Source organism: Haliotis rufescens, unplaced genomic scaffold (genome assembly GCF_023055435.1).
Source record: "Haliotis rufescens isolate VD_foot unplaced genomic scaffold, xgHalRufe1.0.p SCAF_5, whole genome shotgun sequence".
NCBI classification, from domain to species: domain Eukaryota; kingdom Metazoa; phylum Mollusca; class Gastropoda; order Lepetellida; family Haliotidae; genus Haliotis; species Haliotis rufescens.
Genome location: NW_025964223.1, coordinates 37,082,497 through 37,094,774, shown reverse-complemented (window position 1 = coordinate 37,094,774; position 12,278 = coordinate 37,082,497). Strand labels below are relative to the sequence as shown.

General features: G+C 42.6%; 1 protein-coding gene across 1 annotated transcript in view; it reads left to right on the top strand.

Moving 5' to 3' along the window:
- The first annotated feature begins 11,017 nt into the window (after positions 1-11,017).
- The window catches only part of LOC124118514 (NADP-dependent malic enzyme-like), a 39,342-nt gene continuing 38,081 nt past the window's right edge, over positions 11,018-12,278 (top strand). The window contains exon 1 of the mRNA XM_046480635.2: positions 11,018-11,192. Within this exon, the coding sequence (XP_046336591.1) occupies positions 11,094-11,192 (99 nt within the window). The 5' untranslated portion in view covers positions 11,018-11,093. The remainder of the gene's footprint in view (positions 11,193-12,278) is intronic.

The window sequence follows — 12,278 nt, the reverse complement described above, 5'->3', positions numbered from 1 at the left end:
TGTTCAATTCCCATCCACACTCTAAACTTACCACTCTTTTGATTAATAATATAACTCCAACACAAATTGATTTTCTGCAAAAATGCCAATTCTTTATTTCGGAAAAGGTTATTAATGATAGGACCAATGCTTTCTGGAAAGATGTTCTGTGTGCATGGGGAAACTTAATAGAAAAAAAAGAAATTCTATCAAAGAGGAAAAAGATATATTATCACAGCCTTTATGGCAAAATACGAATATAAGAATCGGGAACACTCCGGTAAACTATAAACATTCCTCCACATTAAAGGCATTAATCTTGTAAATGATTTGATAGACGAGAATGGAAATTTTCTTGATCTTTTAGACCTAAAACATGTATACGACTGTAAAACACATTTTCTGGAATATTCTAATCTTATCCAAGCAATAAAACAATATCTAAAGCGTAGGAGTATATCTCTTACATCTAAGTTACATCTGCCCTTAATACCATATTTCCTTGAAAACTTAGTGGAGAGGGGGGGATGTAGGGTATTTTATGATATCTTAAATAAAGTATCCAACAATATGATATCCCCAAAATACATTCAAAGATGGGAACTAGATCTTGGCCTTAACATGACGGAAAAAGATTGGCAAACGATTAATCGTAACCCCCACAGATATAATGTGTCCTCAAAACAAAAATGGTTCTAATACAGTAATATTCATAGAATTATACCAACAAACGAGTTACTGTACAAAATGGGATAGATAGAATAATTTCTCTGCAGTTTTTATAAACGAGAATAAACCCATTAGTGAACATGTTCTTTGAGTGCATAAAGCATATCTGGAACACCATGGTGTCTATACTGAACGGTAATCGACTCTATCAGTGGCAAGATACACCGGTACCATGGTGTCTGTACTGGCCGTTAATTGACTCTATCAGTGGCAAGACACACCAATGTGTCTGTACTGACCGTTAATTGACTCTGTCTGCTGTCAGATACACCATGGTGTCTGTACTGACCGTTAATTGACTCTGTCTGCTGTCAGATACACCATGGTGTCTGTACTGGCCGGTAATTGACTCTATCAGTGGCAAGATACACCATGGTGTCTGTACTGGCCGGCAATTGACTCTATCAGTGGCAAGATACACCATGGTGTCTGTTATGGCCGTTAATTGACTCTATCAGTTGTCAGATACACCATGGTGTCTATACTGACCGTTAATTGGCACTATCACTTGTCAGATAAACCATGGTGTCTATACTGGCCGTTAATTGGCATTATCAGTTGTCAGATACACCATGGTGTCTGTACTGACCGTTAATTGGCACTATCAGTTGTCAGATAAACCATGGTGTCTGTACTGACCGTTAATTGGCATTATCAGTTGTCAGATACACCATAGTGTCTGTACTGGCCGTTAATTGACTCTATCAGTGGCAAGATACACCCTGGTGTCTGAACTGGCCGTTAATTGACTCTATCAGTGGCAAGATACACCATGGTGTCTATGCTAACCGTTAATTGACTCTATCAGTGGCAAGATACACCATGGTGTCTGTACTGGCCGTTGATTGACTCTATCACTTGTCAGATACACCATGGTGTCTATACTGACCATTAATTGGCTCTATCAGTGGCAAGATACACCGTGGTGTCTGTACTCTCAGTTAATATGACTCTATCAGTTGTCAGATACACCATGGTGTCTGTACTGGCCGTTAATTGACTCTATCACTTGTCAGATACACCATGGTGTCTGTACTGGCCGTTAATTGACTCTATCAGTTGTCAGATACACCATGGTGTCTGTACTGGCCGTTAATTGACTCTATCAGTTGTCAGATACACCATGGTGTCTGTACTGGCCGTTAATTGACTCTATCAGTGGCAAGACACAACATGGTGTCTATACTGACCATTAATTGGCTCTATCAGTGGCAAGATACACCGTGGTGTCTGTACTCTCAGTTAATATGACTCTATCAGTTGTCAGATACACCATGGTGTCTGTACTGGCCGTTAATTGACTCTATCAGTGGCAAGATACACCGGTACCATGGTGTCTGTACTGACCGTTAATTGACTCTATCAGTGGCAAGACACACCATGGTGTCTGTACTGGCCGTTAATTGACTCTATCAGTTTTCAGATACACCATGGTGTCTATACTGAACGGTAATTGACTCTATCAGTGGCAAGATACACCATGGTGTCTGTACTGGCCGGTAATTGACTCTATCAGTGGCAAGATACACCATGGTGTCTGTACTGGCCGTTAATTGACTCTATCAGTGGCAAGATACACCATGGTGTCTGTACTGACCGTTAATTGACTCTGTCTGCTGTCAGATACACCATGGTGTCTGTACTGGCCGGTAATTGACTCTATCAGTGGCAAGATACACCATGGTGTCTGTACTGGCCGTTAATTGACTCTATCAGTTGTCAGATACACCATGGTGTCTATACTGACCGTTAATTGACACTATCAGTTGTCAGATAAACCATGGTGTATGTACCGGCCGTTACTTGGCATTATCAGTTGTCAGATACACCATAGTGTCTGTACTGGCCGTTAATTGACTCTATCAGTGGCAAGATACACCATGGTGTCTGTACTGGCCGTTAATTGACTCTATCAGTGGCAAGATACACCATGGTGTCTATGCTGACCGTTAATTGACTCTATCAGTGGCAAGATACACCATGGTGTCTGTACTGGCCGGTAATTGACTCTATCAGTGGCAAGATACACCATGGTGTCTATGCTGACCGTTAATTGACTCTATCAGTTGTCAGATACACCATGGTGTCTATACTGACCGTTAATTGGCACTATCAGTTGTCAGATAAACCATGGTGTATGTACTGGCCGTTAATTGGCATTATCAGTTGTCAGATACACCATAGTGTCTGTACTGGCCGTTAATTGACTCTATCAGTGGCAAGATATACCATGGTGTCTGTACTGGCCGTACATTGACTCTATCAGTGGCAAGATACACCATGGTGTCTATGCTGACCGTCAATTGACTCTATCAGTGGCAAGATACACCATGGTGTCTGTACTGGCCGTTAATTGACTCTATCAGTGGCAAGATACACCATGGTGTCTATGCTGACCGTTAATTGACTCTATCAGTTGTCAGATACACCATGGTGTCTGAACTGACTGTTAATTGACTCTATCAGTGGCAAGATACACCATGGTGTCTATGCTGACCGTTAATTGACTCTATCAGTTGTCAGATACACCATAGTGTCTGTACTGGCCGTTAATTGACTCTATCAGTGGCAAGATACACCATGGTGTCTGTACTGGCCGTTAATTGACTCTATCAGTGGCAAGATACACCATAGTGTCTGTACTGGCCGGTTATTGACTCTATCAGTGGCAAGATACACCATGGTGTCTATGCTGACCGTTAATTGACTCAGTCAGTGGCAAGATACACCATGGTGTCTGTACTGGCCGTTAATTGACTCTATCAGTGGCAAGATACACCATAGTGTCTGTACTGGCCGGTAATTGACTCTATCAGTTGTCAGATACACCATGGTGTCTGTACTGACCGTTAATTGACTCTATCAGTTGTCAGATACACCATGGTGTCTGTACTGGCCGTTAATTGACTCTATCAGTGGCAAGATACACCATAGTGTCTGTACTGGCCGTTAATTGACTCTATCAGTTGTCAGATACACCATAGTGTCTGTACTGGCCGGTAATTGACTCTATCAGTGGCAAGATACACCATGGTGTCTGTACTGACCGTTAATATGACTCTATCAGTTTTCAGATACACCATGGTGTCTGTACTGGCCGTACATTGACTCTATCAGTTTTCAGATACACCATGGTGTCTATACTGAACGGTAATTGACTCTATCAGTGGCAAGATACACCATGGTGTCTGTACTGGCCGGTAATTGACTCTATCAGTTGTCAGATACACCATGGTGTCTGTACTGGCCGTTAATTGACTCTATCAGTGGCAAGATACACCATGGTGTCTGTACTGACCGTTAATTGACTCTGTCTGCTGTCAGATACACCATGGTGTCTGTACTGGCCGGTAATTGACTCTATCAGTGGCAAGATACACCATGGTGTCTGTACTGGCCGTTAATTGACTCTATCAGTTGTCAGATACACCATGGTGTCTATACTGACCGTTAATTGGCACTATCAGTTGTCAGATAAACCATGGTGTATGTACTGGCCGTTAATTGGCATTATCAGTTGTCAGATACACCATAGTGTCTGTACTGGCCGTTAATTGACTCTATCAGTGGCAAGATACACCATGGTGTCTGTACTGGCCGTTAATTGACTCTATCAGTGGCAAGATACACCGTGGTGTCTATGCTGACCGTTAATTGACTCTATCAGTGGCAAGATACGCCATGGTGTCAGTACTGGCCGTTAATTGACTCTATCAGTGGCAAGATACACCATGGTGTCTATGCTGACCGTTAATTGACTCTATCAGTTGTCAGATACACCATGGTGTCTATACTGACCGTTAATTGGCACTATCAGTTGTCAGATAAACCATGGTGTATGTACTGGCCGTTAATTGGCATTATCAGTTGTCAGATACACCATAGTGTCTGTACTGGCCGTTAATTGACTCTATCAGTGGCAAGATACACCATGGTGTCTGTACGGGCCGTTAATTGACTCTATCAGTGGCAAGATACACCAAGGTGTCTATGCTGACCGTTAACTGACTCTATCAGTTGTCAGATACACCATGGTGTCTGTACTGGCCGTTAATTGACTCTATCAGTGGCAAGATACACCATGGTGTCTATACTGACCGTTAATTGGCTCTATCATTGGCAAGATTCACCGTGGTGTCTGTACTCTCAGTTTATATGACTCTATCAGTGGCAAGATACACCATGGTGTCTGAACTGACCGTTAATTGACTCTATCAGTGGCAAGATACACCATGGTGTCTGTACTGGCCGTTTATAGACCCTATCAGTGGGAAGACACACCATGGTGTCTGTACTGGCCGTTAATTGACTCTATCAGTGGCAAGATACACCATAGTGTCTGTACTGGCCGGTAATTGACTCTATCAGTGGCAAGATACACCATGGTGTCTATGCTGACCGTTAATTGACTCAGTCAGTGGCAAGATACACCATGGTGTCTGTACTGGCCGTTAATTGACTCTATCAGTGGCAAGATACACCATAGTGTCTGTACTGACCGTTAATTGACTCTCTCAGTGGCAAGATACACCATAGTGTCTGTACTGGCCGGTAATTGACTCTATCAGTTGTCAGATACACCATAGTGTCTGTACTGGCCGGTAATTGACTCTATCAGTGGCAAGATACACCATGGTGTCTGTACTGACCGTTAATATGACTCTATCAGTTTTCAGATACACCATGGTGTCTGTACTGGCCGTACATTGACTCTATCAGTTTTCAGATACACCATGGTGTCTATACTGAACGGTAATTGACTCTATCAGTGGCAAGATACACCATGGTGTCTGTACTGGCCGGTAATTGACTCTATCAGTTGTCAGATACACCATGGTGTCTGTACTGGCCGTTAATTGACTCTATCAGTGGCAAGATACACCATGGTGTCTGTACTGACCGTTAATTGACTCTGTCTGCTGTCAGATACACCATGGTGTCTGTACTGGCCGGTAATTGACTCTATCAGTGGCAAGATACACCATGGTGTCTGTACTGGCCGTTAATTGACTCTATCAGTTGTCAGATACACCATGGTGTCTATACTGACCGTTAATTGGCACTATCAGTTGTCAGATAAACCATGGTGTATGTACTGGCCGTTAATTGGCATTATCAGTTGTCAGATACACCATAGTGTCTGTACTGGCCGTTAATTGACTCTATCAGTGGCAAGATACACCATGGTGTCTGTACTGGTCGTTAATTGACTCTATCAGTGGCAAGATACACCATGGTGTCTATGCTGACCGTTAATTGACTCTATCAGTGGCAAGATACGCCATGGTGTCAGTACTGGCCGTTAATTGACTCTATCAGTGGCAAGATACACCATGGTGTCTATGCTGACCGTTAATTGACTCTATCAGTTGTCAGATACACCATGGTGTCTATACTGACCGTTAATTGGCACTATCAGTTGTCAGATAAACCATGGTGTATGTACTGGCCGTTAATTGGCATTATCAGTTGTCAGATACACCATAGTGTCTGTACTGGCCGTTAATTGACTCTATCAGTGGCAAGATACACCATGGTGTCTGTACTGGCCGGTAATTGACTCTATCAGTGGCAAGATACACCAAGGTGTCTATGCTGACCGTTAACTGACTCTATCAGTTGTCAGATACACCATGGTGTCTGTACTGGCCGTTAATTGACTCTATCAGTGGCAAGATACACCATGGTGTCTATACTGACCGTTAATTGGCTCTATCATTGGCAAGATTCACCGTGGTGTCTGTACTCTCAGTTTATATGACTCTATCAGTGGCAAGATACACCATGGTGTCTGAACTGACCGTTAATTGACTCTATCAGTGGCAAGATACACCATGGTGTCTGTACTGGCCGTTTATAGACCCTATCAGTGGGAAGACACACCATGGTGTCTGTACTGGCCGTTAATTGACTCTATCAGTGGCAAGATACACCATAGTGTCTGTACTGGCCGGTAATTGACTCTATCAGTGGCAAGATACACCATGGTGTCTATGCTGACCGTTAATTGACTCAGTCAGTGGCAAGATACACCATGGTGTCTGTACTGGCCGTTAATTGACTCTATCAGTGGCAAGATACACCATAGTGTCTGTACTGACCGTTAATTGACTCTCTCAGTGGCAAGATACACCATAGTGTCTGTACTGACCGTTAATTGACTCTATCAGTGGCAAGATACACCATGGTGTCTGTACTGGCCGTTAATTGACTCTATCAGTGGCAAGATACACCATAGTGTCTATACTGAACGGTAATTGACTCTATCAGTGGCAAGATACACCATAGTGTCTGTACTGACCGTTAATTGACTCTATCAGTGGCAAGATACACCATAGTGTCTGTACTGACCGTTAATTGACTCTATCAGTGGCAAGATACACCATAGTGTCTGTACTGACCGTTAATTGACTCTATCATTGGCAAGATACACCATGATGTGTGTACTCTCCGTTAATTGACTCTATCAGTTGTCAGATACACCATGGTGTTTGACTGGCCGGTAATTGACTCTATCAGTTGTCAGATACACCATGGTGTCTGTACTGGCCGTTAATTGACTCTATCTGTGGCAAGATACACCATGGTGTCTATACTGAACGGTAATTGACTCTATCAGTGGCAAGACACACCATGGTGTCTGTACTGGCCGTTAATTGACTCTATCAGTGGCAAGATACACCATGGTGTCTCTACTGGCCGGTAATTGACTCTATCAGTGGCAAGATACACCATGGTGTCTGTACTGGCCGTTAATTGACACTATCAGTGGCAAGATACACCATGGTGTCTATACTCAGCATTAATTGACTCTATCAGTTGTCACATACACCATGGTGTCTGTACTGACCGTTAATTGGCACTATCAGTTGTCAGATAAACCATGGTGTCTGTACTGGCCCTTTAATTGGCATTATCAGTTGTCAGATACACCATGGTGTCTGTACTGGCCCTTTAATTGGCATTTTCAGTTGTCAGATACACCATGGTGTCTGTACTGACCATTAATTGGCTCTATCAGTGGCAAGATACACCGTGGTGTCTGTAGTCTCAGTTAATATGACTCTATCAGTTGTCAGATACACAATGGTGTCTGTACTGGCCGTTAATTGACTCTATCACTTGTCAGATACACCATGGTGTCTATACTGACCGGTAATTGACTCTATCAGTGGCAAGATACACCATGGTGTCTGTAATATCAGTTTATATGACTCTATCAGTGGCAAGATACACCATGGTGTCTGTACTCTCAGTTAATATGACTCTATCACTTGTCAGATACACCATGGTGTCTATACTGACCGGTAATTGACTCTATCAGTGGCAAGATACACCAGGGTGTCTGTAATTCTCAGTTAATATGACTCTTTCAGTTGTCAGATACACCATGGTGTCTATACTGACCGTTAATTGACTCTGTCAGTGGCAAGATACACCATGGTGTCTGTAATCTCAGTTAATATGACACTATCAGTGGCAAGATACACCATGGTGCCTGTAATCTCAGTTAATATGACTCTATCAGTTGTTAGATACACCATGGTGTCTATACTGAACGGTAATTGACTCTATCAGTGGCAAGATACACCGGTACCATGGTGTCTGTACTGACCGTTAATTGACTCTATCAGTGGCAAGACACACCATGGTGTCTATACTGAACGGTAATTGACTCTATCAGTGGCAAGATACACCATGATATCTGTAATCTCAGTTAATATGACTCTATCAGTTGTCAGATACACCATGGTGTCTATACTGGCCGTTAATTGACTCTATCAGTGGCAAGATACACCATGGTGTCTGTACTGACCGTTAATTGACTCTATCAGTTTTCAGATACACCATGGTGTCTATACTGACCGTTAATTGACTCTATCAGTTGTCAGATACACCATGGTGTCTGTACTGACCGGTTATTGACTCTATCAGTGGCAAGATACACAATTGTGTCTGTACTGACCATTAATTGGCACTATCAGTGGCAAGATACATAATTGTGTCTGTACTGACCGTTAATTGACACTTTCAGTGGCAAGATACACCATGGTGTCTATACTGACCGTTAATTGACTCTATCAGTTGTCAGATACACCATGGTGTCTATACTGGCCGGTAATTGACTCTATCAGTGGCAAGATACACCATGGTGTCTGTACTGGCCGTTGATTGACTCTATCAGTGGCAAGATACACCATGGTGTCTATACTGACCGTTATTTGACTCTATCAGTTGTCAGATACACCATGGTGTCTCTACTGGCCGTTAATTGACTCTATCAGTGGCAAGATACACAATTGTGTCTGTACTGACCGTTAATTGGCTCTATCAGTGGCAAGATACACCATGGTGTCTCTACTGGCCGTTAATTGACTCTATCAGTGGCAAGATACACAATTGTGTCTCTACTGGCCGTTAATTGACTCTATCAGTGGCAAGATACACCATGGTGTCTGTACTGACCGGTAATTGACTCTATCAGTGGCAAGACACACCATGGTGTCTGTACTGACTGGTAATTGACTCTATCAGTTTTCAGATACACCATGGTGTCTATACTGACCGTTAATTGACTCTATCAGTTTTCAGATACACCATGGTGTCTATACTGACCGTTAATTGACTCTATCAGTTGTCAGATACACCATGGTGTCTGTACTGACCGGTTATTGACTCTATCAGTGGCAAGATACACAATTGTGTCTGTACTGACCATTAATTGGCACTATCAGTGGCAAGATACACAATTGTGTCTGTACTGACCGTTAATTGACACTTTCAGTGGCAAGATACACCATGGTGTCTATACTGACCGTTAATTGACTCTATCAGTTGTCAGATACACCATGGTGTCTATACTGGCCGGTAATTGACTCTATCAGTGGCAAGATACACAATTGTGTCTGTACTGACCGTTAATTGGCTCTATCAGTGGCAAGATACACCATGGTGTCTCTACTGGCCGTTAATTGACTCTATCAGTGGCAAGATACACAATTGTGTCTCTACTGGCCGTTAATTGACTCTATCAGTGGCAAGATACACCATGGTGTCTGTACTGACCGGTAATTGACTCTATCAGTGGCAAGACACACCATGGTGTCTGTACTGACTGGTAATTGACTCTATCAGTGGCAAGATACACCATGGTGTCTATACTGACCGTTAATTGACTCTATCAGTGGCAAGATACACAATTGTGTCTGTACTGACCGTTAATTGGCACTATCAGTGGCATGAAATGTTACATATCTGTACTGCATTGCTATTCGTGGAGTTAATATAAGCTACACATATTGTTACCTTCTCCTTTATTCTTCTAATGGTTTATTTTGACAACAGGTGTGGGCCAGATGTGTGCTGGTAATGGGGATAGTACATGCGCTCCACATTAATATACTCAATACAGAAACGAAGTGAACAAATAATGTGCGACATACTTGATGCTGACGCTCAGTTGTACATAGCATACCTTATTAAAGATAAGTATCGGAAAGTGATTATTCAAAGCACCATTAAAAATTATTATTATAATTGTGTGCGCACGTGCGTTCATGCGTGCGTGCGTGCGTGTGCGTGTGTGTGTGTGCTGCGTGTGCGTGTGGAGTGTATTTCAGTTTCACCACGGCATATAGCCTGTGGTAAGAAGAATGCCCCAAATGACACAGGTCGTTAATCGCTTTGGTGAAATGGCCTGGAGTTAATCTCGCGGGCCCCTGGCACCACAAAAAGAGGCCATTCTGCACTGAGAACTACGGCGCTTTGTTCAATTAATTTGTGTCTTGGATGTAGTGATGAGATCACAGAAGCATTTTGACACAAGATGCCGAGCCGGCCGGCGTGTACACGGGCCAGCCATGCACCGTACACACCGCCGTGCGACAGATGTAATCGATGCTGAGCTAGTAAATTGTCATTGTAGAGTGGCTGTTGAACCGTGTTTACGTTTAAAGGCTGTTTTAGCTATACAAATATCTTTTCTTTATCCAAGAGCAGTATTGTGAAGTTTTTCTCGGGTCACAATAACATTGAGGTAAACTTATCGATTTTGCAAGAAATCGAGTTTAATTCATTTTAAGACATCTTGAGTGGTTCTTCAAAATAATATTGATGTATTTGTAATGTTTCAGGCAATGGGAAACTTGAGGTGGAGTTGTCTTTAAATTCAAAGGTTATTTTATATAATCATAAACGAACCAAAACATAACGTCATATCAGTCAACGTGAAAAGTCACTGCAGTTTTGAGTACTGCGAGATTCTGAGCAACGGGTGATTGTTGACGTCACAATCACGTGGTGAATATGAGCAGACGACGCGGACCCCGCCCCCTGAGTGTCAGTGAGCACGGTCATACCGTAGTAGAAGTATATGAGTAACGACGATGGCGGACGCACCGACAGCCTCACAATGTCAGCAGGCTCCTCGCGGGAGGCCCCATGTCCGCGGGATAGATATCATGAGAGACCCAAACCTCAACAAGGCAAGTACGGACAAAAGTTTCCTTTGCAGATAAGATAAAATAATACCGCGTTATAACGGTTACAGGTCTGTCACCTTGGGAGATTCTCGTTCGATTGCTTAGTGTGCGTCAAGTAGAATGTACAACTGGCATGTCAGTGTCAGTGTGGGAGAGAGCGGTTTAAGCGTAGTCATACAGTATGTGACATTACACAGATATTGACAAGTTCAATATGACACAGAACGTGTGCACACGTCACAGTTAAACCGACTGCTGCCGTTTCATCGAATTACAGTCTATGATATTTAATGAACGTATTGTTTATCAGTTAATACAGGGGACGAAACCTTAAAACTTAGTGCAGTGCATTACATTCTCAGTAATATTTTCATGTTAAGTTTTACGTTTTCGACGGATTGTTTATGTAAGCTTATAACGAGAATAAGTCTTTGTGGTGTGATATTCGGCTTGGGCTGGCGGCAGTATGTTACAGAATGCATAATGCAATGTGAACATAAGAATAGCAAGCTCTCATTTACTGATGGACTTTCATCTATGTGATGTATTTGTTCAAAGATAATGCTTATAAACCCACTCACTCCATCGGAGATTTACGAATTCCGGGTAAACCTATGTGATATTGCGGTTGTTCTAATTGTGTGTTCTAACGTCAATGTATGTGTGGGTATATATAGGGTAAGTTCAAGGACACACAATATCTACTATTCATCATACACCCCTACCCCTCCAGCATATATCTGTTGAAACAGCTGAGATGACACAGCGCTTTCCAACGCCGAGGATCGCATTCTCACTATGTACACTTACTCAAGGGCGTCAGGCCGTCGTGAGTCAGCAGTTTAACAGACAGCCTACACACAATGAAGCCAGGTATCATGGTTTAATATCGAACATGGCATTGAGACTCTACTGGCTTGTAAATGGGAAGCTCACTCGTATACATATTGTATGCCCGAACAACGCCCATTGTTTGTTTAAAAGAAACATACAATGGATATATACGCTTGATGCATCCACGTAAGATGCCAATGGCCACACACCTCTACCCTAAAATCATTTACAACCGGAGATTGAAATTAGCTCATA